Source organism: Phyllostomus hastatus, unplaced genomic scaffold (assembly GCF_019186645.2).
Source record: "Phyllostomus hastatus isolate PE091 unplaced genomic scaffold, TTU_PhHast_1.1 phas_scaffold_755, whole genome shotgun sequence".
NCBI classification, from domain to species: domain Eukaryota; kingdom Metazoa; phylum Chordata; class Mammalia; order Chiroptera; family Phyllostomidae; genus Phyllostomus; species Phyllostomus hastatus.
The window spans coordinates 5,328,697-5,354,279 of NW_025334039.1; the positions used below are offsets into that span (position 1 = coordinate 5,328,697).

The window sequence follows — 25,583 nt, forward strand, 5'->3', positions numbered from 1 at the left end:
TTCTAATTCTACTTGTTCAATGCTGGTACACAGAACAATTGGCTTTTTGTATATTAACCTTGTTATAATTGCTTATTAGTTCCAGGAGTATTTTGTTGACTTTATTTTATTTTATTTTATTTTGGATTTTCTACATAGACAGTCATATCTTTTGTGAACCAAGACCATTGTATTTTTTCTTCCCGAATATTTCTTTACTTCCTTTTCCTGTCTTACTGCACTGGCTAGGATTCCTGGTATGATGATGAGTAGGAGCGATGAGAGGGGACATCCTGAGCCCAGCAGTGAGCCCCAGCCCCCCTCCCCTCTCTCCTGGCCTATTGTAACAGTCTCCAAGCGTCTTGCTATTTCCATTTTTGTTCCTACAAAGTCTATTGTCTGCTAAGTAGCCAGGATGAGCTCTTAAGAATGTAAACCAGGTTTGTCACCTCGCAGAGGAAGACCACTCCAATGGCTTGCTATGGCACTAATTCTAAAGTCTAAATTCCTCAGCTTAGCCTGCAATGCCTCGCATGGCCCCTGCATGTCTGGGTAGCATCATTTGTCGGATTCTTCCCCTTGACCTCTAGATGCCAGCTACCCTGGCCTTCTCTCTGTCCTTCAATTATATTCTGCCTTTGGGCCTTGGCAGCAGCTGCTCCCTCTGCCAGAAAGACTCTACCTACTCATTTGTTGTACGACTTCTTTCTGGTTATCACTTTCTCAGAGTGGCTTCTCAATCTAATATTACAATTGTCATTCTAGATCATGTTAGCGTATTTAAACTCTTTGCATAGCTTTTGCTGCTACTTGACTTCGTCTTGTTTTCTGTCCCTCTGCTCTTCTCTCCCCTGCCCCCTATCCGCCCAGCCACTGGAATGTAAGCTCCTTGAGAGGAGGACCCTGCCTCTCGGGCTCACCACTGTATCTCCAGCACCCGGAGCAGCACCAGGCATGGTCTGGCTGCTGAATGGCTCCTCCCTATGTCTCCATCCTGACTTTGAACCAAACGCCATGCTGTCTCTGCTCTGCAGTCTCCACCCTTCAGTTCTCTAAAGGCCATGCTCTTTTCCTGCCCTATGGCTTTTGCATGCATCCTTTTCACTGTCCAGAATTTCCCACACCCTCTCCCTCATTTTGCCTCAAAACCTTCTATTCTTTTCTTAACTCTCAGATCAGTTTCCAACCCATGGAAACCCTTCCTGAATTCATACCACCATCTCTTTCATGGTTCTTTTCATAGTTTGCATGTATATGCAGCTGCATGATTATGTGATGGTCAGTCCCCCCGGCCCTCTGACAACCCAGTTGGCCGGGCCCAGGTCTGGTCAGGCTTGCCCAGGACAGTGCTTGGCCCATAGCAGGTACTCAAAGTGCTCAGCAAATTGTTGTTGGAGGATTGAATTCACTAAAGAATGAATACCAGATTCCACTGGTTCTAAGAAGGAGGCTTTCTCGAAACTGAACATTTCTGAAATAGGGATAGATTTGCACTTGATGGTGCTTAGAGTTGATGAAGAACATAAATTGTTAATAAATACAATATTCTGTTTCAAATGCAAATTAAAATAGGGTGATATTTTTCAGGTACCAAACTGACAATGATGTTTTGTATAGTGAAATTTTTAAAATAGTAATAATATTGGTAAAGGTGTGAGGAAATAGGTACTTTTTCATGCTACAAGAAGAGTTTAAATTGGCACAATCATTCTGGGGACAATTTGGCAATATATACTGAAAGTCTTAAAAAGATTAATATCCTGAGGGTTATTAAATTTCCAGTAGCTGCTCTAAGAAAATGGGGAGGTTTAAAAAGATTTCTGCCAGGAAGTCTCACTGGATGAGATTCTATAATACTGAAGAGTTGGCCAATGGTAGTCTGTAAAATGGAATACGATCCAGTCATAAGTATGTGTATCCTCAAACAATTTTTAAGGTTGTGGAAAAATATTTACAAGGTGTTTTCCAATAGCTTAGAAGCTATGCAAGGGCAGGAACCATGAATATTATGTTCAATATCTATTCACCATCCAGTGTGGAATGGACATATCGATGTTGAATATGGAGGTCAAAAAGCAGGCATGAAACATTATGTATCAGATGATCCCAACTTTAGTTAGTTAATAAGTTTTTGAGGGTTGAAATGTTTTTTTTTAATATTTTATTTATTTATTTTTAGAGAGGGAAGGGAGGGAGATAGAGAGAGAGAGAAACATCAATGTGCAGTTGCTGGGGGTTATGGCCTGCAACCCAGGAATGTACCCTGGCTGGGAATCGAACCTGGGGCACTTTGGTTCCCAGCCCGCGCTCAATCCACTGAGCTACGCCAGCCAGGTTGAAATGGTTTTTTAAAATTATTTATTTTTCTTGTATTCTTTTCCATTACCATTTAGTCCCCTTATACCCTTCTCCCCACTGCGATCACCACATTCCAACTTTAATTTTAAAAAATTAGTGTGGGCACACACAAAAGATCAGAAATATCTACAGCTGTAGGTTAATGGAGATTATCTTTGAATGATGCAATTATGAGGGAATTTAATTTTTCTTTGTACTTTTCTATATTTTTCAATTTTTCCTAATGTGCACATATTAGGTTTATAAAAAGAAAAATTACTTTCTCATCGATTGCAACTCTACTCTGGTGCTAAGTGAGTGAAGGTGAGGATGCGGTCAATGAGAATAAGCAAGGTTTGTGAATGAAAATTTCTTGGAGCACATGGAATGTTGAATTGAGTATTAAACATAGTGGTGGGCATTGTCCAGTCCCGCCTGAGCCCTTGGCAGGAATCTGGACCCAACGATCCTTCTGGAATGTTCAAAAGCCTGGCCGTGGGCAGGAGCGCATTCCTTGGCTGTTTGTGTAGACCATCCCTGTCTGCCCACTCTGAGCAGCTGCTTAGAGTTCCGAGGTTCCCTGTTGCTTGACTTAACTCCTCAGTTCTCAGTCCGACCTCGGGCCCCTTTACTTGGACAGCCACCGTGGACAAACTTCTTGGACCCTCAGCGCTCACTCTCCCTGGACTCTGATTTCGTTTTTTGTGCTCTAGCCTGAGGCTCTTTAGCTACGGTTCAAAGCCTCCCAGCATCCCTGCAGGCTGAGGGCTGCAACCTCATCTGCTGTGCTGATGGACCTAGAATGCCCTCTCCCACATAGATGCTCAGTAAATATTTACTCCGTGTATGGATGGTGATCCACGGAAAAGTTGGCAGGAAGAAAGCAGGAGGGGACTCGGGTTTGGGTGGCCTACAGCTCGTGCAGAGGAGCGAATGTGGACCAAGGAGCAGAGTGGTATCAAACACATTAGGCGCGATAATTTGAAATGTAACAGATGGGTAAATGTAGAGGTTCAGCTAGTGGGACATTTGGGAAGAGAATTCTGAAAATGATGCCTTTGAAGTACCATGTATTAATTGGGCCTTCAAGTTCAAAAAGTCTATATGTTTTCATTTGTGCATAGTAAGATATAACCACACACACACATGCACACAAAGTATGTTCCTTATTTTGTTCTTTTAACATTCTGTACTTTCTGTTAAAGAAAGAACAATTCAAGATAGTTGCAACAGAGGGCAGAATTGGGTAAGGTATTGAAACACTTTCTTTCTTCTTGCTTGAAAAGCACCCCCAAATACAAATTACGGCGATTTTCAGATTGAGCTATAGAAATACTCTTCTTCGACCCTCTGGTTTTCAAAATTTACATACCAAGGTGATTTAAAACCATTAGAGTTATTTTTCATGTCATTGTTTAAAATAATTGGTAATATAAGTAAGCCTTAATAAAAGCAAAGTGCTGATCCCTTGAGAGAGCTACACTAAAATATGGGTAATATATTTAACTCCTGTACCAAGAGGCAGCAACAGGGATTCTTTGTTCTCTTCCAGTGTGATTTAGGACTATTTGCTTTTCCTTTTCTTCCAGTGCTGGAATGTGGGCCTCTGGAGGCCACTGCCACAGACAAGTGCCGACTAATATTCTTTATTGCAAGATTTTTGAAGCTGATGGGCAAGACCAAAGAAGCGGAAGAGTTGTTCTTGAGTGTTGAGAGCATGTTAATGCAGGTGATGTGGGAACTTATTTTATTTTATTTTATTTTTAAGATTTTATTTATTTTTAGAGAGGGAGGGAGGGAGGGGAGAGAGAGAGAAAGAGGGAGAGAGAGAGAGAGAGAGAGAGAGAGAGAGAGAGAGAGAAACATCAATGTGCGGTTGCTGGGGGTTATGGCCTGCAACCCAGGAATGTACCCTGGCTGGGAATTGAACCTGCGACACTTTGGTTCCCAGCCCGCACTCAATCCACTGAGCTACGCCAGCCAGGGTGCTTGTTTTGTTTTTTTGAAAGGGAACCTCTTAGGTAGATTTAAAAATCATTTAAATATTTTATTGTTTAAGCTATTACAGTTGTCTGAATTTTCCCCCCTTTGTCCCCCTCCACCCATCCCGCCCCACTCTCCCTCAGCCAATCCCCACGCGGTTGTCTGTGTCTGTGGGTCCTGCATCTCTGCTCTTTGACTAATCCCTCCCCCTTCTTTCCACCAGCCCCACTGCCTCCTCCCCTCTCATGGCTGTCAGTCTGTCCTGTGTCCATTCCTCCAGTTCTATTTTGCATGTTAGTTTATTTTGTTCACTAGATTCCACTTGTAAGTGAGATCATATGGTATTTATCTTTCACTGACTGGCTTATTTCACTGAACCCTTCAAGCATTATTCCTTTTATTATTTTGTTAGATATTTTTAGATATCATTGACCTGTGTTCCTTTTCAATGTAGCCCACAAATGGAGAAATCAATGAATTAAGTTCATTAATGAGGAAGCAATGACTTTAATCCATGCCCTAAACTGTATATGAATGACAAGTAGCAGTAAATAGATGGGCGTCAATATAGAACAAATGCCTAGCAACAGGCCTCATTTGGGGCGGGGGGGAGGAATGTCCTTCCAGCAGAAGGGGAAGCTGAGTGGTGGACTGAAGTGAATTAATAAAAGATTGGTTGCAGACTTGATTGCACTTTTCATAAAGTGTTGGGGAAAGTTGATCGATTATCTTATCTATATTGATTTGCTTTTTCAGAAATATGAACCTTCGGCTTTGTTGAACACAATGAAAGTTTCACTCATATAACTCTTAGCCATGCTTAGGACGACATTTAACTGCCCTTTAAGAAAACTCTAAATTTTTACTGATTTCAGTATTATTTGTGGACCAAATACAGTGTAATCCAAGACAAGGCTGTCTTTATTTTAAAGCAAATGCCTTCAGGTTTTCATGAAAGACTGCCTCCAATCCCCCTGGCCCACAGCTCTGCACAAGGAATTCCACCTAACAAGGTTTATTAAGAGTCAACTGTGCAAGTCCCATAACAGCAGAGACCATTCTCATCTACCAATGTTGGTATCCTCTATGGCACAGGACAACCTCTGGGCGCTTAAGAAATGTGATAACTGTATCAATGAGCCCATTTGAATATGCAAATACTCTGTGTCCTTAGAAGGAAGCATGGAGCAGTGAACAGAGCCCGGGCTGTTTGCAGACTGACCCAGATTTAAAGCTCTGCGGCGTTCACTGCCGTGGGGCCTTGGCAAGGATGCTCACCCCTGACTCAGGGAGTTCTCATTGTTGAGGGTTCTGCGGCCCGTCTCCTGGGGCTGTGACCAGGTTGGCGGAGACAGGGCACAAAGCACTTCGCACAACGTGTGGCACATAGCGAGGTGTCAAGAACGAGTAGCCATTTTGTTATTACTGTCTATGGGTTATAAAGTAATTGAAGCCCAGGCTATATATATTAAGAGTTTGATTGAAGCTATTTTGACCCCTCTTTCATCTTTTAGAGAGTACAGCCCAGTGATTCTCTGGTGTCTTATTATGGTTGTGGGATTTCCCCCTTACCAGGTGATTTTTCCCCACGAGGTCCAGGTTCTCATCACTGACATGTGTGTGTCTGGAAAACACTAGTCATTGTGTTAGGTAATCAGTGAGCATCTGACTGTGGCGTCATTCACTCAGCCTTTCGCTCAGCGGACATTCACGCAGGGGCTCGCCTAGCCCGAGCACTGTGCTGGGAGGTGGGGAGAGAGCCACGAGGCGGGCAGGCACAGCGTCTGCCAGCGTGGACTCCCCCTCTTGCTGGAAGCCCATGCCCACACTGACATTAGTGGTGAAGCCCAGCCTGTGGAATACGTTGGCCGTGACGGGATACGGCCGGCTTGGCCGGCTTCGCAGGCGCGTGCCGAAGCTCAGGCATGCAGAGAGGGGGACTCCTCTCTGCACTCCTTCCGGAGGCATGGGTCTTAGGATCCCATTCTCAAAATAGTTTTCAGACAGGTCTCTGAGACTAGCCACCATGGAGACTATTATAAGAATTTTCTTTAGGCTCTGCAGGCACTTCCAGAAGAGAAGTTCTAAAACTATTTTGGGCAATCACAGCTTCTTTGAAATATGTGCCTGAGGCCCTGGCTGCTGTGGCTCAGTGTGTTGAGCACTGGCCTGAGAACTGCAAGGTTATTGGTTCGATTCCCCGTCAGGGTACCTGCGTGGATTGCAGGCCATGTCCCCAGTTTGAGACATGCGAGAGGCAAACAGTTGATGTTTCTCTCACACTCTTTCTCCTTCCCTTTCTCTAATAAAGAAATAAAGTCTAATAAAGAAGAAATACGTGCCTGATAACAGATCTTGTTATTTGTGATGCATACATCCTGTATACCACTTTTAAACTTTCTTCAGCCTAGGATATTTTAAAATTTTAATGCAGGGGTTTTCTACTGGGAGGCAGTGTTGTCCCCCCGGGAACACCTGGCAATGCTGGTGACCTTTTTGGTTGTCACAGCTCGGTGGGGGTGCTGCCAGCCTCTAGTGGGAGGAGGTGAGGGGTGCTGCTACACACCCTACAACTCACAGGGCGGCCCTCGCAGCCCAGAGGTCTCCTGCCCCAAACGTCAGTGCTGAGAAACCCTGATTTAAATGGTACGTTTGTTACAAAAGCTACGTTTGTTACAAAAGCAGGTCTTGCTACTCTTTCCCCTACTGTTTCACAGGAGGTGCCCCAGGCAGCAGGAAACCAAAGGGTTTTTGTGTCAGAGGTTCCTTTGTTAAGCAAATGCACAGAAGAGAGCTTTGGCTTAGGCAGCTCTGGGTGGGATGCCTCTGTTCTCCCCCTTGTGAACCATGTGAGCTTGGGCGACTTATTTACCCTCACTGAGCCTCTGTTTCCCAAAACTGCAGCAGAGGACTAATAACCCCTGTGTCCAAGAGTCTCCGTAAACACCCGTCAAGGTCAGGCATGGCAGGAGCGTAGTTCGGCCCGTGCTCCACAGAGGGTGGCGGCCACTTCAGTCTGCAGCCTGGGAAGCAAATGGAATCTGTGCTTTGCAATCACTGTGAATGTCAGCAAACCTTTACTGACTGCCCTCGGGCCCGGAGCCCGGAGCCTGGTGCGTGGATTGTGGGCCCCCTGCCCTCAGGAAGTAGAAGGTCTGGAGTAAGAGGAGAGTATAAGGCCTGTCTTCAGAGAGAGGAAGCAGACTAGCTCCAACTGCATTTCACTGGCTGATTGGTGTTCCTGGTGGTAGGGGCGGTGAGACTCAGGGTTGGAAGGACCATGGCGGCCTGTTGATGAGTTGGGGGATGTCAGCCGCCCTGTGACTGCAGGGGGCGGTTCTGCCCCATTCAGACTGATTGGCCATGACAGTGGCCATGGGATGAACCAAGCAAACCCTGAGGATTTGAATCTGGTCAACAGAAGTGGGGGAAGCCAGAGGGAAAGCTGGATGTGGAAAGGATGATGATACATTTTAAACATTTAAACGGCTGGGACCTTTAACATCTGCAAGACGTTGTCACATTATTCCTATCTTCAAAAATTTTATTACCACTAACAACCAGGGAAAACATTTTCCAAGATTTATTTTTAGTTTGCAGTGTCTCCCAATAAATGCTTTCCTATCATCAACACTTCATAAATGTTTAGACATCCCTGAAAAATGATATGAAGCATACAGTTTTCTTCAAGTTTATTAAGAAAGGAGCCTTTCTTGGGGGGGGGTTGTGGCGGCCGGCCTAATGCTGCGTCCCCTCAGGGATGGTGTCCTCATTTTCTACAGAGTCAGAGCACCACAGACATGCTTCTCAAAGTCCAGACCGCCGTGGGGGAGCTCTACCTGGAAATAGGGATGACCGAGGAAGGGTTCCAGTATTTCAACAAAGCATGGTTGAGGCTGATGGAATTTTCGCCCAGCGACCTAAAAGACAACCAGGACTTGGTGAAGCAAAAAGGTTGGTTGGGTATGTGCGGAGGGCGTAACCTCTTGTGTTTCAGGGTCAGACTCCCAGGCGAGGCTCACTCACAAAGAAAGGGGAGTGAAGTGTGGCTTTGTGTGTCGGATTATTTTGGCAGGTGGGTGGATGTGTGAGGGTTGACCAGAAAGCACTCCTCGGGTGACCGACCACCCCTTTAGAACGACGGAGGCTGCTGTGATGAGCTTCAGGAAGGAAGGCTCTGAGCAGTAAACTGGAAATCCAGAGTTCGCCTCTGAGCCAACCTTTCTAGGTTCGAATCCTACCTCTCCACTTCCTAGCTCTGCACCTTCAGGGTCAGGACTTAACCTTTCTGGGTCCCAGGGTTGGTCCCAGTTTTCCTGTGTGTAAGGGAGGGATAAAAATAGCATGTGCACAGCACGTTGTGATGAGACTGGAGGTGTTCACAGGAAACTGTAAAGCACACGGGACAGTGCCTTGCATGCAGTTAAGGCATTATTTTATGCTGGAGGCCACTGCAACACCACTAATACAGAAAAAGAATGTTCAGTGGGAGAGATATTAAACATTTTTGACCCTGTGACTGACAGTCCTACTAAACTAAAGGACTCTAGACCTACGTTTGATTTAAGCAGCTATATCAAAACCACTCACAACTCAGCAGCTTAAAATAGCAGCTGTTTATTATTGTTCATGGGCCTTTGTGGGGTTCGGGGTTCCCCCAGTCCAGGGTGGGCTCTGGCAAGTACCCACGATCAGCTGGCAGGGCCACTGGGCTGGCTGTTTGGAGCGGGCTCCACTTAGAGGTCTGGTGGCTGTCCAGCTGAGGGGACGGGGGTGTCTGGGCCACGTGTCCCTCCTCCTCCAGGGGGGTAGCCTGGCCTGTTGGAGTGGTGGCTGGCAGGATCCCCGGAGGGAGAGCAGAAGCTAGGCCCAGCTTCGGGACTGGCACAGCACGCTCTGTGCTGCCTTCAGTTGGTCCCAGCATCTGGAGTTTATTCTCAGTGTCAGGGGGAAGCCATTGCCAGGAGTCAGGGTGCGTCATGTCATCTGATTTGTGTTTTGAGATCACTTTTGCTGCTGTATGGAGGATGGGTTTCACGGTGAGTGAGAGTGGACACAGGGAGGCCAGGTACGTGGGTGTCCCTCCCTGCCCACGTGCAAAGTGGGAGGCCCCGGGTGGATGGCAGGGGAGGGGAGCAGTGGGCACTGGTCCATGAGTGAGGTACTACTGACGATAGGAAAGAGGCTTCTTGACAATTCAGTGGTAGTCCTTTGTAATTAAGACTGGATTCATCCCACGGAGAGTTGAATCTGCTTTTCTTTATGAGTAGTAGTGCTGCAACAACACCTTCTGGGAACCTTAGCACGTTTTTCTCTCTTCCCAACAAAGCGTAGCTTAGAAAACACGTCCTGTCCTGGCCGGGTGGCTCAGTTGGTTGGAGTGTCATCCCAAACACCAGAAGGTTGCAGGTTCAGTTCCTAGTCAGGGCACATACAGGAGGCACCTGATAGATGTTTCTCTCTCTCCCTTCTTATCTCTTAACATGTCTTCGGGTGAAGATTAAAAAGAAGAAAGAAAAATAAATTACAAACATGTTTAAAAGTAATCATAAACAGAAGAAAACACTTTTTACTTTTCAGAAGTCTGTATTATTGTCAGAATATATAATTCTCAATAGAGGGATCAAAATGCTGGCCTTTGCAGAGGGCACTTCTCAAGGTGCTGTGGGTCCAGGCGGAGCCCAGGCCTGACCGCCTGGGTGTGTGGGGCTGAGTGAGTCACGTGCCTGCAGTCCCGAGGCTGTACCATTGTACTGTTTCTTCTCGCACTGGCCGCCCTCTGCAGGACTCCTTATCACAGTGACAACCGGGGTCACTACCTCTGTCACCCCGTTTCTGACCTGTTCATTTGCAAAACAGACTCAGAATTTGGTTTCAATCTATTGTCTTAGCTCTTTGGCCCAATAATGGCTATACACACACAAATATGTCATGTGAAAACCAAGCCCCATGGTGCGTAGGCCAGTCATTGATTTATTAAGGGAAAAAAAAATCCCTATTGGCAGTGATGAGGAAATGATATTCAATGTTCTGCCTATTGTCTTGTTATCTCTTTTGTGGAAAAGGAAGCATTAAGTATCCTCTTCTTTGCAAAAATGTCTTCCCTGCAGGCAGAGTCCTGAACAACCTGGCGAAGTCGGCGCCCGAGGAGTACCTGAAGGAAAACCGCATCGTGGAATGCGCGGCCGACACTTCCTGCCTGCTGGACGGCCACCCCCGCGACCAGGCCACCATGAAATACACCGAAGGTGTTCTGATGTAAACATGTATTTTTTTCTCTTGAGAATCTTTTTGTTTTCTCTACTAGCTTTTATTGTTATGATGGATATACTAAACTCACACTCGTGAATCCATTTCCCGCCTCACTGGCTGGGTTAAGAATAGCTGAACTGAAGTATTTCCATCCTCTGGGTCAGCGGGTCTCAACCAGGGGCAACCTTGCCCCCCATGGGAGCTTTGCTGGTGTCTGCAGACAGTGTTGTGTCGTGACTGGGGGTTGCTGTTGGCATCTGGTGGGCAGAGGCCAAGGATGCTGCTAAACATCTACACTGCAAGGGACAGCCCCCCTCAGCAAATTATGCGGCCCCAAATGTCAGCAGTGCTGAGGCTGGGAATAGTGCTCTGGTTTCTTATGAAGACACACATTTTCTCATAAATCACTTTGAAGGTCTTGCATCTCTACGGTTGGGAAGCGCTCTGCTGTTTTGTGCCCTCGCACACAAAACCCAGGGTGTTTGTGAGGATTAGTGTCGGAAGCACAATGAACATAGCCAACGCTCACCATGCCCGGTGAGTGACACGTGTGTTTTATTTTCAGATTTGCTGCTGGAAACAGTTCTCTTGCAAAAACAAAACTTCAAGACGGCCTAAATATCAGGAGAAGTTTGTTTGGGGAGAAAAACATGCTAGTTGGAGAAATTATGGAATTTTTAGCAGATTTACTATTTTTTCCGCTAAGAAATAATGAAAGGTAAGTTTTTATGAAATTGTTTCAGGTAAGCGTATCTCCCCCCCATCACCTCCCTGCCCAGTGGCAGGCAGGTCTGGGGACACCCATCAGGGGTGCTTTGCTTCCTTGGCTCCAGGCTCAGAGGGACTCACTGTGCCTGAGGGTTCTGTCCCAACTGACTCGTCAGGACACTGACCATAATGTGTTCTCAAGGAGCTCTGGGCCCACAACCTGCACTGAGGTTTCAGCAGCAGGGAAAGCACAGAGGAGCCTGATGCCACAGGGAGTGGACCCCAGCACCATTCCCAGGACGGCATACTGACTCTGGGCCTCTGTGTAGGTCTCAGCCCTTCGTCTGCTCTGCCCACAGCCCGCTGGTGTGTGTCTTCTGCCAGACCCAGGCCACAGCCCGCGATATCTCAGGCCATGCTTTCCCGCCCCCTCTCCTGGCCAGGGAGTCGTCTGACTCTCTTGCGATGTGTGGGGCCTTCCTCAGCTCCCCATGGGAGGCTGTTAGAGGCAAAATTATCCATGACATTTGTCCCAGAAAGTCAAGGCAGCCATTTGTCAGACTGTTCATGACAGGTACCTGTAGGGCCCACAGTAATGGGGCTTTGCAGAGGGGGAGGGAAACTGGACTCAGCTCCGAATGCAAGGAAAGGTGGGGTGGGGGTGTGAGTAGGTGGAAAATTACCAAGAGGAAACAGCAGGGGTGAACAGGGATCCTGCCTAAAGGGACTCCCAGGGTTCTTGCGGAAGGCAGGCCAGGCTGCTCAGAGCCCAGCTGGGGTGCAGGATGAGGACCGTGGCAAGGTGTCCGATGAGGACCAGAGAGCAAGGACGGCCAAACCGACTTAGCAGGTTTCTTGCTCACACTGGACAACGCAGAGATGGCCGTGGAAGTCGGAAGTCGAGGGCCAGCGGAGATAAAGCTCAGAAGAGCCTCAGGCGAGCTTGGTCAAGGGGGAAACTCTTTGTCGGCATCTGCGTTTAAACGAGGGTTGCAGGAATCTCCCTCTGGATCTGACCAGTGTTAGCATCGGCCAGGTCTGACCACTTCTCTTGACAGGCTGGCGTGGGAGAAGATCCTGTGTGCGTCCGGAGAGAGACCTATGCACCATGCCCTTCCTGGGGCCTGGCTTCTACCCTCCATAGCCAGTTCAGCCGACCCAAGGCCGGGGATGGGCGCAGTTACATCGTAAAGTTGGAAACATGTGTTTGGTAGCTGCCCTCCTGCACTCCCCTGTTCTGTGTCTTTCTTGTCTCCCGAGCTTTCCACTTTTCTCGAGATAGTTTTCCTCTCACTTTTTATCAGAAAACCGACCTCTTCCAGCTTTTGCTCCCAGGAAGCATGTGCTGTTGGTAGTCTCTAATATTTAAAACCCTTTCTAAGAGTATGTATCTTTAAAAGAGTTCAAATAGAGGAGTGCCTGGGGGTAAAATTACTGGTGTGATAGGGCAGTGCAGAGGTGGTGAGCCCTGGGGCCCTGGTGCCTGGGTTCAAATTAGTAACCGTGAGGGCCTGGGCACCCACCTAACACGTCGGTATCTCATCCGTTTCCTCATCAGTGAAAGGAGGGCGGTCACAGTACCTTCCTCGCAGGCTGACTGTGGAGAGCTGTGTGTAAGGAGCTTAGCAGAATGCCTGGCACAGACCGAAAGAGTCAACCGCTGGGGCTCACAGTATGCTTTTGCTCCCCAGCAGGTGATTTTTTTAGGCATCTGATACCACATAAGCCTCCTTTTGTTTCTCTGAAGAGCAGCACTGTGAGCAGAGAATAAGACTTTCTTTAGAGAAACAAAAAGCTTGACAATAGAACCCTTGTCTCGTCAATGAAAAACCTGAACACGTCCCCGCTGAGTCATCTCTGCCTCCCGGCTGCTCCAGCACGAAGGCAGAGCCAGCAGGGCGTGAATCACAGGCGGTTACCGGTGCTGCCGGTCCGCAAGGATGGCCTCTGTGCCGGAGGACCGGGTCAGGCCTGGATGCCTCCTTCCCAGGCTCATTGCCAACCGTCCGCCTTCTGAAACTACCGTGAAGCCTTTTTCCTTGTTGAAGGTTGTTCTCAGGTGGCCATGAATCCTCCACACTGGTCAAGATGGGGAGATATTTTGCAGTGCGACCGGACTCATGTCCTGGTGGCGAGGGCCCCCCCCCCGCCCCCCGAGACACCTTTCACGCACTGCAGAAATGACCCAAGGGATCCCGAGGCCCTTGTAGAATGGGATGGGTAGGGATGGATAAATGAGTTGACATTTAAAAATTAAAAGTAAAAAAAAAGAAGAACAGGACAGAGAAGAATGAACAAACTGTCAGTGGGGCGATCGTCACCCACTCTAAGTTTGTGTCCACTCACTCCTCAGTGTCCTCTCCGCAGACAAGTCCCTTCACTTCCTCACGTCTCATTTGCTGTCCCTTGACGTCAACCCTCCCTGCCTCCACTTTGTCCGCTCCCGTGGCAGTCATCAGGAACACCCCAGACGTGTCCCTTTGCGCTTCGGTTGTGTTGGTCCTCTCCTGCTGACGTATCTGAGTGTTGATAGCTCCCTCCTGGTTTCTGAGGTGCCCCCCTCCCCCTCCGCTTCATAGATATCTCCTCTGATTACACCTTCTCCATTTCTTTCGTGGGTTTCCTCTTTCTCTCCCCGACTCGTGTCCAATGGCGGTGTTCTCTTGGGTTCCGTTCGTGGGCTCCGTGCTTGTCTCAGCCTTAACGCCTCAGCCTCACCTGTGCCGGGGCTTCCGCCGACCTTCTAGGAGGTGATGGCTTCTCGTCTCTCTTCTCAGACCCCTGTCATCAGCTGCCCGCACGCGCGCCCACCTGTCTGCTGGACATGCCCATTTGGGTACCCCAGAGCATTTGGGTGTTTCAGAGTCAATATTGTGAAGAGGGAATGCATCCAGCCCCTCTCCCGACAAAATGCTTCTTCTTCTCCTTCACCCAGGGCAGGCATCCTCTTAATGATCCGTCTTCAGGATATTTATTATCGGTCGCTGTGCTAAACACATTCCATACATGTTCTCATGTAAGCATCACAACCACTTGATGGTCCTCATTTTGAACAGGAGAAAACTGAGGTTTAGGCGATTTAGATGCTCGCCCAGCTTTTAAGTGGTAGAGGCGGGATTAGCACCGGGAAGTGTGTGCCTGCCGACCGCGTCATGCCCAGGCCCGCCTGACTGAGACCTGTGGCCCTGACCGTGTCACCCTACTGCGTGTCCACGTGCCCCATGCCCCAGCACACAACATTCAGTGTGACGCCAAGGCTTAGCCAGTCTCCTTTCGCCTCTGTGGCCACTGCATTAGCTCAGACCCTCACCACCTTCCTCTGGACTCGCTGGTCTCCCTGCCTACAGCCTCGCCTGCTTCCGTTTATCCTCCATACGTCCACCCCGATGACTTTTCTAAAATGCAAATTAGATCACGTCATTCTCTCAATGAAACTCTTCAATATTGAAGTCCCAAACCCTAGGTTTGCACTCAGTGCCCTTCCTGAGGGGTCAGTCCTCTGCGTCGCTGTCCGATCTCTCCTCCTGCATGGGGAAATTCGGTGAGGACAAGGATGAGTCTTATGCACGTTGGCCACCAGCGCTAGCGCCAGTGCTCTGAAGTTTGTTGAGTGAATGAATGAATGGATGAATGATGACAATGCTTCTTTGATGCAAAATTTTAATTAAATGTCTCTTTTCTAGATGCCAAATGAAGAAAGCAATTGAATATTATAAACGAGTGGTAAAAATAAAGGAAAATGCAATCACTCTGGCCAATTCTTCGCTGGTCAGGAAGCAGCTGAGCATCAGCCTAAGCGATACCTGTTGTAAATTAGGTAACTGCTCTGGTCTAGTTCCTGTTAGAAGCAGGTGACTTCTCGGCGTCTCACTGGCATACTTTGCTTATTTAAAAGATGTCATCTGTGAAGCAAGCAACTGTTCCACATACTTTCAACTTTTTTTTTTTGCTACCTGTTTACCTTCCCTCATTAGGGAAGTGTCTCAGTCTGGCGGGGCTACTCTAATGGAACACCGTAGACTGGGTGGCTCAAACAGCAAGACCTGCCTTCTCACAGTTTCAGAGGCTGGGAAGTCCCAGATCGTGGCACCAGCAGGCCATTGTGGGATGATAAAGACAGTGAGAGGCCTGCCTTATGGATAGGTCAGAAAGGTTATCTTTGGTAGGCTCCTAATTTACATTCTCCTAGGTAGGTAAAGGGGAGTCCCCTGTAGAAGTTTCCCTGAAGCCTGAAGGGTCTCACTTGCCTTTACCTGAAAGCAATCCACAGACCACAGAGGCACATCTTGAGTCATCCCACGAGATTTTTAATAAATATACTAAAACAGTGTTGTGTCTTCAGAGTCATGAAGGGGCTCGAAGGACCCTTTTCTGACACTCATGTTCTGTTTCTTTGCAATGTGGGTATTTTGACCTCTTAAACAGACTGAACAGGTTCTTGTGATGTATTCTTCGTATCTTCAAAAAGCAGCAGGAATGGTGCTCCCATCGATGCAGGAAGGGGAGGGAGGGGGCGAGCAGGTCCTTTCTGGGTGTTTGCACAGTGGGCCTGGGCACGCAACAGAAGTGCTGGCTGGGCTCCAGGCTAAGAACAGCAAAGGCAATGGCCTCAATGGTATTTTAACCTATTGAAAACAGTAATCTTCCACTGATTTTTTTAGAATTCAGTTTGGATTATAGATAAACGACGATAACTGCTAGCTTGAAAAGTCTTGGCGCCTTCCCTAGGCTTGTACTATTGCATTTGATGAACGTGTAGAATACTGTGTAATCCACCAACGGGTATGCAAATAGTGGGTTTCCAGCCATGATAACTCAGATTTTAATTATCCTCATACTATTTTTATGCACGAGATGATAGTGAGCTCATGTTAAAATGATGGATTTGAGAGAGGGTGTTCAATCCTAAATCTTAATTCTTCCCATCACGGTTTTGTGAGGCACTTATTCAAAAGTGAAATCTCTTTCTGTTTAATAGATCCTTTACAGCTTATCTCATCTCAACTTATATATCTGGTATGTCTTAACTCAACATCTCAGCTTCAAGGACACGTCTTAACTTAATAAAACTTAACTCTAGAGATTTTAGGACTAATCTTGACTATGAAAGAGGGTTTTTGTGATGTACGTTTCAAGCTACCTCTGACACAAAGCCATCTCACTGTTATCCTTCTCTGGTAACTGGTTTAAATCTGCCTGTGGAGCAACCATTTCAGGGGGCAAAAAAACCAGACGTGTGGGTTTTCATATTCCACTGGGTCAAGCTGAGCTTTCTGTACTGAATTGTTTATTTTGGATGCAGTGTGGTAGATGAACATTATGTGACTTCCCTCTCCCCGGGGTGGTTTTCAAGAAGAAATGCCAGCCCTCTCAGTCACTGTCGAAGGAAGAAATTAAACAATGGCTCTAGTGGGTGACGTTCATTAGGGTGAGTCAGTCCTCTTCACATTTGGTTTCAAAAGGCTCGGCTCAGCCAGAGACTTCTCTGTAGCAGGAGGTGCCTTCATCCAAAAAGTCAGGTAAGTGATGTAGACCACATTTGCATTGTAATTTTAACTTAAACATGTAGCTGCAATTCTTCCGCCCCCAATCTTAAATTTAGGATCAAAGTCTTTTCTTAATGGGTCCTCGGATTGGTGTTAGATGTCGTCTTTCTCACCATTTCCCCACAATGCATCACCCACCATTTCTAATTTTGGCTTCTGTGGAGTGAGAACGTAGATGATTGTGACGCAGTGTGTGCAAGATCCTTCTAGATTGCTACCTTTTTCTCCCCATTTAAGTGGACAGTTTTTTTTATGGTTGCCTTGTCCTTTCATAATTTGAAAGAATTTCAAAGCGTTCAGCCTGTTTTTCATAGAGAACAACTCTTTTTCATTTCATGCTCGTAGGTGACTAGTTTGTACCATGCTTAATTCAATGACCAGAATTAGACTGACAAACCCAATTGACTCGAGGTCATGTTAGCACCCAACAGTTAGGAGCAGAGGATGCCAGTGGAGTAGGGATGCGCCTGCCAGTTGCAGGCACGTGGGGTGCCTTGGGCACCAGGTAGTTAGTGTGTGGAGGAAACAGAGGGCCCTGGTTAATCCGGCAATCCAGCTTGTGTGAACAGAGCTTCCTTTTCATTTGTCGTATGGGTTTAATCATTTCCAGTGGGTTGTAAACTTCTAAATGCTCCTGGTTGCAGGAATAAGTCAAATAGCTCTCACAAACTGGGACAGTCTTTAAACCTGGAAGGGACTCTAGATGATTCTTCAGCTAATTTTAAAGCCAGAGGAATAGCAGATATGTCATATGACCCACCCTAGTGCAGATGAGCAGAGAATCCTTTGACTTAGACATTAGAATCATTGAGGCTCAGAAAGACCCAGTGGCTTTCTGAAACCTCGAAGGCAGCAAGCAGTAGACTCAGTCCTCTGACCTGAATCCCATGCTCTTCCCATGTCTGTGGGCTCTCGGAGTTTGTGGTTTCATTGGGAGGATAAGCATGTGAGAGATAACTGAGGTCCAATGAGATACGTGCTGTCCGCGTCCATAGCAACGTCCACGGCTGACATTGAGAGCCGCCGTGGGGAAGCACGCAGAACAGGCAACAGGAAGACTTCCCAGGGGAAGTGGCTTGGCCGTGAGTCCTGACAGATGTCTGCCTGGTGAAGAAGGTGAGGCGGAGCATTCCGGGCAAGAAGGATCAGCATGAATAAAGGCAAGGGAGGATGAATCAGGGTGCTTTCTCTTTCCAGAGGAAATAATAAAGATACCACTTTATTTATTTAGTTCTGAAAAAAGGTGGGGGGGACTAGGAAAACTCACCATTGAAAATTTGGGAATACATTTTCAAGGAAGTTAGCTCGACCTTCCCCTGCATTCCCACCCTCAGTTCACACAAGGTTGAAAATAAAGTGGGTGTGGCTCCATGGAGAATAACAAAATGGAAACAGTAACTGATGGTTCCTTCCTAGCTGTATTTTTTTTTTTTTTTTTAGAAAATGTAAGGAACCAATGTGACTTCTAGCAATTATGGTCCTTGGATACTAGGGACCTAGATTTGAATCCTAGTTCTGCTGTTTTCTAGGCTTGTGAACATAACCTCCCTGACTCCCAATTTTCTTATCGGTCAAAGGGAATAATAATGACTGCCTGTGGGTTATTCTGAAGATTTAGTGAGGTGATATCTGCCAAACAACCAACAGTGTACACATCCTCAATGAAGATTTGAAGTGGGAGGAGGGTCAGTGGGCTCTCTCCAAGTTAAATGAACCCATCATGGCCTTTTTTTTCCCCCCGGGCTGGGAGGGCTCACCAGGCTGCATAGTGCTGCCCAGCTGGTACTGACCCTGAGGGAGGACAGAGTGGACTGGAGTTGGGCCTGAGACAAGGATGTCCCTTCCTGGCAGCTACTATGCTTGTGCCAGAAAGAATAATCAGACTGTTCAAGAACGTTCTGAAGTCAAATCCCTAGGTACCGATCCAGAACGGGTCATGAGGGTACAGATCCCGAGGACCTAAGTAAGGTATGTGACCGACCGAGGGAGAGTCGAGGGGGCGTGAGGCTGAAATAGGGTGTGTGCAGCGGCTGATCCATGTGACAGCCTCAGTCTCCCCATGAACAGTCTGTGGAATCTGGTTGCCGCTGTCTAGAGGATTTCTGGGAATGAGTTCTTGCTCAGCCACGCCATGAGACTTCCTGGTTCTGTTCTTCTTCACTGTCACCTGTTAAGGCCAATGAAGGCCAATGCAACGTGGCCATCCCGAGCGGGGGAACTCAGCATTCCGCTGAGCTAGACTGGGGCAGCTGAGAGCATCCCAGGGAGTCACGACAATAATTCAAAACGAAGAAAAATGGCCACAGATTGCTCAGTAGAGACAACAGCTGAAGCTCTCTATCAGATTTCCAGCAGAAGCTGCGGGCAACGTGTGACCTGGGCTATGACTCAAGAAGCAGAGCTTGCAGAGAGAGAACATCTCTGCAAGCGGGAGCCACTGCTGGTGCTCAGAAGGCCAGTCGTGGGGAAGAGGCAGCCTAGTGTAGAAGTCAAGAGCAGGGGTTTGGGCGTGAGACAGACCCCCCGGATTGTTTTCCCAGCAACTGGAGCAAGTTACTTAACTCCTTTGTTTTCTCCTCTTTAAAAGACATTGGACACACACAGATTCTCTGGAAGGACACGCACTTTAGGAGTAGATTGCACAGATGGGGACTGAGATGGGAGATAAACTCGTCACTTTGTATCTTTATACTTTTTCATTTCTGAACCATGTGGGCGCGTGTCCTAGTAAAAAGAGCAAATGAAAAAAGAAAAAGGCAGGTGATGATAGCTTAGACCTTACAAGGTTATAGAGGCCTGATGGATGGTAATTACTCACATAAATTTGCTCTTATTGTTGTAAATACAGGGATGCTGGCAGGGTCATTCATTGGTCAGTGTTTTTTTGCAGCCTTAATATCCAGCAGTCTCTCTCTCTGTTACATATTCGGATCGATGCCCCATCAGCCTTACATTATGTTTGTAATCAATGGTGTAAATTCTTCCCCTTAAAAGCTGCCTTTTATGGGTAAATTGAATGGATAAATTGAATAAATGAACAGCACTTGCAAATTAGATTGTAAAATGTACATTTTTTAACTTTTAACACATTATAGAGAATTATATCAGATTATTGACAGTGGCCTCTGGTGATGCATAATGAACAACACCTCTATAACGTTCATCTGTATTCACACCAATTGTTAACGCTTTTTGACACATTTGCATTCTCTGTCTTTTGTACACACACAGACACACACAACCATAGTTCTATTTAAACCATTTGAAAGTTGCAGATAGGACACTTTTATCTCTAGATACTTCAGCCTGTGTCTTCTGAGCACAACAAGTGCATCCTCCCACATAACGACAACCCATGATCAAACCCCGGTAACTTGGCCATTAGGTAAGACTATCATCTACCGTGCATCCGCATTCAAATGTCCCCAAGTGTCCTAGCTGTTTCCCTATATAAGACCCTTGGTTGCATTTGGCTGTGTCCTTTAGGGCATTTAAGTGGGCTGGCTTTGTCTTTCGTGACCCTGACATTTGTGAAGAGTCAGGTTTTGTCCTGCCCTCCCTGCTCCAATGTCCTTCAGTCTGTACCTGTCTGTTTCCTTGTAAGTAGACTCAGGTTAAATGTGTTTGGCAGAAATACTAGGAAAGGTGATGTTCCAATGCCACCGTCGATACATGTTTTTTATTCTTCTCTCTTAAATGTGTGAAGTCAGGAGTAATTTTTAAAGGTACTGATATTCTTATTTTCCAATATCCAGCAGGTCAGTTACTGATAAGCGACTCTAGTCACCACGTCATGATTGAGGCCCTGGGCTATTTGTACAGATCACTCGATTTAAGGGCGACTTCCCTGGGGTCTTCTCATTCATCAGTCCATGGAATCCTGCAGTGAGTTCCCCTTCTGTGTCTCAAAAAGAAACATGCTTCCTGGTTGTCCTTGTCTTGTGCATAACCTCTTGACAATTTCTGATCTTTTGCAGTCTTGTAAGGGAAATTGAATGGATCCGGGGCAGGAGATTTTGGCCTCAAGGCATGAGCTGGCAAGCTGCTGAGGGTTCTAGGAACGGCACCTCCTTGTGGAAGCACTTGCTGAGGTTAAACTACCACAGCGCCCAGAGTCCTAATACAGTGAGTTCTGCGATGTGCACAAATGCAGATAAGCTGCAGAGGGCTAAAAGCACAGAGTTGGCACCTGCTACAATTTCAGATAAATCAAAAATTGCTTCCAGAAAGAAGAAAAAGGTCTTGAGACCCATTGTTTCTATTTCTGCTGAGGAAAAGACCCAAGAGAAGACACAAAATACTGTTGAAATACAGAATGGTCCAGAAAAAGAAGCATCAGAGAAAAGTAAAGATTATTTTTCTAAGATTTTATCTATGGGTACAGAGGATGATGTAGTAAAGCTTTCACAGCAAAGGATTTTGTCAGCTGATGTGGGGAGTGGAACTGGGCAAGTCACCAACAGGTACCAGCATCGCCTGCTATGGCCTCTTAGCACAAACTATCCTTCTGAACCCATAACAGAGCTCATCTCAGAAAAGTGGCTTTTTCACAGGCCAGATTACCATTCTGTTCCTCAGAAGTGTTTTTTGCAGAGATCTCAGTATTTGTTGAGGACCTCAAAGGATGCTAGTAAAGAATTAAAATGATCATGGGCTCTTCCGTGTCTGTAATTTTTTTCTGCTTACTTTATTTAGAACTTTTTGATGAGATGTATACATTTTTAGCTGCTTAAAAATACTGTAACAGATTTTGGCTAAGAAGAACAATTTTTAAGTGACTCACATTTCTATGGTAGGTATGTGAGTGTTGATCGCACAGGGTTCTGTATCTAGAAGTGTAGTGAAGCAATGCTATAAAGCTCTACTTCATGTTAGCTTTATATTGTTACAGTTTATCTGTTTTTAACTTATGAGTTAATTTTTCTTGTAAACAATTGCTATCACCCAAACTTTTTAATGAAACACAAATAAGAAAAGATATACATTAGAATAAACTAAGGCCATAAAGTTTAAAGTAACAGAGCCCACCCCTGGCTGGTGTAGCTCAGTGGATTGAACACGGGCTGCGAACCAAAGTGTTGCTGGTTCGATTTCTAGTCAGGGCACATGCCTGGGTTGCAGGCCAGGTCCCTAGTGGGGGCCACATGAGAGGCAACCACACATGATGTTTCTCTTCCTCTCTTTCTCCTTTTCTTCCCCCCTCTCTCTAAAAATAAATAAATAAATAAATTTTAAAAAGCTTTAAAAAAAAGCTTTAAAAAATAAATTTAAAAAAGCTTTAGAGTCCATGGACTTGAAATCATATATGTTTTAAGCATTTTAATGACCTCTTATTTTATCAGTGATTTGTCTGATACTACCCATTAACTGTTAAGGATTACTTATTGGCTACCTTCTTCCTTAACACCCAACTAAATCCTACTTCATACATTAGGAAGCCAAAGGGAAGAATCAGCTCAGCTGCGTGATCTTAGGAAAGTTATTTCACTTCTCTCAGCCTCAGTTTCATTATTTATGAAATGGGAGAAACTATGCACCTACGTTTTCAGGATTACTGAATTACTGCCTGAGAGAGTGCACACAGTGTACCCTTCAATCAGTAGTGGTTATTATCTGTCATGGTTTAACCCAGAGGCCACCTTTTTCCATGAAGCATCTCCTGAACCTCCCCGCCGCAGCTAAAGCCTACACTAAAGCTTTGTGCTGTTTGTCTTCAGTCGTTCCACACCTATTTCGTGGATGACAGTATGGTCTCCCAGGCAGAGTGCCGGGCTTGAGAGTTATTCCCCTCACCCAATCCTGCTCAACAGTAGCTAATAGCTTCGGGAGTCCTCGCAGTTCAGTGATTCTCAGTGGGGTCCTGGGTGGGCCTTATCAGTCTTTCCCGCAGGAGCTGAGACATGCAGAAATGTTGCATGGTGGGGGTTGCTGTTTATTTGACCTTGGTGGAACCACAATGCACAAAACAGGGACAGCCTAGCAGGGCTGAGAAAAGACAAGTGCACCATGCCGGTGAATGCGTGCGGGAGCTGGGTGGCAGTGTCCCAATGGCCTCCCCAGCTAGGCAGAAATCTCCTGAGGGGCGCTGGCCTTCCAGGTTATGCAGTGGGGGGTGCCTTTCGAGCGAATCAGCCCAGACGCTCCCTCACCACAGTACTGAAAGGATCCAATCTGGGGATCTGGGGACGTCCCAGACCCACTCCCGCGATCCAGGGGAGATCCAGAATTCAGAGGTCATTAATGTGGAGAGAGGTCACCTCCAGAGTGAGGGGACAGGCACCGGCCGCGGGAGGAAAATGCTGCGGAGCTCTGCGGGCGGCGCAGGGGTCACGTTTAGTGGCCCAAGGCCGGCAACGAGTCATCCCTTTCCATGTGGCCTCGGCCTGACCCGGCGTCCGCCCAACCGCACGGCCACTCGAGTACGCCGCAGGGCCAAGAAGTGACCGTGGCCAACTGGGCGCGTGTCCCCTGCCACCCGGGCCCCGCCCCTACTCCGGCCCCCTCTCCCGCCCCGGCCTCTGAGCACTAGGCCCCGCCCACTGCCCCGCCCCTTCCCGCCCCGCCCCCGTAGATGCTCCGCCCCGCCGCGGCTGAAGGGGTGGGCCGCGCCGCCACGTGCTCAGACGCAGGGAGCTGCCTGCCCGCAGCACTGGGTGCGGGCGGAGCTCCGGCCCCGCGGTGCCAGGCGTAGCCCGGCGGAGGCGAGCATGGCCACCGCGGCGGCGGCTGTGGTGGCCCGTGGGGCCTGGGCCAGGGCGGTGGCGGCGGCCCTGCGGAGCGGATGCCGGACTGCGGCCGGGGGGGCGCTGCGTGCGGGCTCCGCTCGGCCCCTGTGCACCGCACCTGGAACCGCTCCGGACATGAAGCGCTACCTGTGGCAGTGCTACCGGGAGGCGAAGAGGAGCACGGACGGTGAGTGCGTCGGCCCCCAAGCCCGCTGTACCTGGGGGCACCCTCCCCTCCCCTCCCCGCTGGGCTGGGGCGCCGGGTCCTCTCGCCGGCGGTCGGCCGGCCGGGAAGCGTGCGTCGGACCCGTGCACGATCCCAGTCGTGACCCGCGGTCGCCCCGGTCGCCCCCAATCGCGGGCGACCAGGCGTCTGCATTGCGATTTGGGGAAACGCGGAAAAATGCGCCTCCAGAAACTTTGCAACTCTTGTCTTTCTACTGCCGGGAAAGCTGTTTTATACATTCTTGGGATTTTTAGCCAGACATCTGCATCAGAAGCGCTGTGGGCTCTCCCGGAGGGCTCGCCGACATCACTCCGGAGACGGTCACCCTCACGCCCCGTTAGACACTGTTATTAAGCAGCACTAATAATAGGAACAGCCCGAACCCGACGAGCCGCGGATCGCTTTGCATCGGGGCTGCTGGGCAGGTGGCAGTGCCCGGAGGCCAACCGATTTTCCTTTGTGTTAGTGGGTAGGTGGGATTTGCTGGGTTTGAAATGGGAGAGAATGCAGGTCGGCAGTGTTCTGGGCTGTCTACCAACCTTAGCAAGGAGGGGGTTGCCGGGGGCGACTACTTTGTGGCCTGGTGAACTTAAAATGAGCTTGGTTCCGTTGTTACTAAGGGGAATGGGAAAAGACAGAAAGAGAGAAAGAGGACGGTGTAAATATTAGCGCCAGGCACAAAGATTGTCTCCCTGAATTCTTCCTATGCCTAGAGGGAAGACCGGGGATCGAACAGCAACCTTGGCGCATCGGACCACGCTCTAACCGACTGATCGATCCGGCCAGGGCAGGACTCAAGTTTAAGGAGCCTGGCCACGGTCACACCTTGACGGATCTGTCTCAGCCTCTAACCCACTGCCTTATTTACTGCTTTGCTCTGCCTTCCAGTAGTCGCTGACCATTTGGGCACTGGCATAAAGGGCCAGTGATTTGGTGCTGCTTCTTTCAAGGAAGATTTAGAATGGAAAATTTAAACATTTTTTGAGGGTGGCAGGGAGCAGTGACACAGAGATAAGGAGAGATTATTTGGTGGGAGAGAACATTTTGTAGAGTCACATTCCCCCCCCCCCTTTTTTGAGGGGGGGGCCTAGAAGTCAATTTAATGCAAAAAAATCAATTAGGATACTTTTCTGAGGGAACTCAAAGTGGCCAGCAAGGCAGAATGCTATGTAACAGGGCTATTTTCTTGGTTTTCCTTTGCTCAGACTTAATTTTGCATTGGTTTTTGAAGTAATTGTGTGGTATGGTAGAAAAAGAACTGGCTTTGGGGACATTGGAAATTGCATATTTTTGGTGAAAGAAACATGGATTTCTTTCCGGCAGCTTTCCAGCAGGCAAGATTTTTTAAAAATTGAAACTCTTAATTGAGATAATTGTGTATTTATAATATACAATTGTAAGAATGAATACAGGGAGCTATGGCATACTCCTTACCCCAGTTTCTCCCAATAGTAACACTTTGCAAAACAGTAAGTAGCACAGTATCATAACTAGTGTATGGATATTGATACATTTCACAGCTCTTGTTCAGAGTCCTCTGGTTTTACTTGCACTTGGATGTATACCAGTAAACTTCAGTGTGTGATAATTAATCCCAGGGGAATTTTGGAGTATGACAGTTTGAGGGAGATTTTGAGATTGATTAGCCATGTGACCTTGGTGGCAGGCTGTTCTCCTCTCTGACCTCAGTGTTTGTCACTGTAACCTGGGGGTAATCCGAGGACTTTTAGTGTGGGCTTGACACCCCCCAGATGCTCAGTAGATACTAGCTATTGTTATCAGTTACTAAATAACTCTTTCAGCCTTAGACACACTTAACAAAGAGGG

At 47.6% G+C, this 25,583-nt stretch overlaps 2 protein-coding genes across 2 annotated transcripts in view; both read left to right on the plus strand.

The window, feature by feature from the left end:
- LOC123810574 (putative tetratricopeptide repeat protein 41) overlaps positions 1-21,452 on the plus strand; it is a 57,333-nt gene extending 35,881 nt beyond the window's left edge. The window contains exons 9-15 of the mRNA XM_045826358.1: positions 3,906-4,045; positions 8,082-8,253; positions 10,410-10,557; positions 11,117-11,269; positions 14,943-15,076; positions 20,561-20,690; positions 20,783-21,452. Coding sequence (XP_045682314.1) covers positions 3,906-4,045; positions 8,082-8,253; positions 10,410-10,557; positions 11,117-11,269; positions 14,943-15,076; positions 20,561-20,690; positions 20,783-21,452 — 1,547 coding nt within the window. The remainder of the gene's footprint in view (positions 1-3,905; positions 4,046-8,081; positions 8,254-10,409; positions 10,558-11,116; positions 11,270-14,942; positions 15,077-20,560; positions 20,691-20,782) is intronic.
- A 1,980-nt stretch (positions 21,453-23,432) lies between these two features.
- NT5DC3 (5'-nucleotidase domain containing 3) overlaps positions 23,433-25,583 on the plus strand; it is a 45,732-nt gene continuing 43,581 nt past the window's right edge. The window contains exon 1 of the mRNA XM_045826494.1: positions 23,433-23,717. Coding sequence (XP_045682450.1) covers positions 23,513-23,717 — 205 coding nt within the window. The 5' untranslated portion in view covers positions 23,433-23,512. The remainder of the gene's footprint in view (positions 23,718-25,583) is intronic.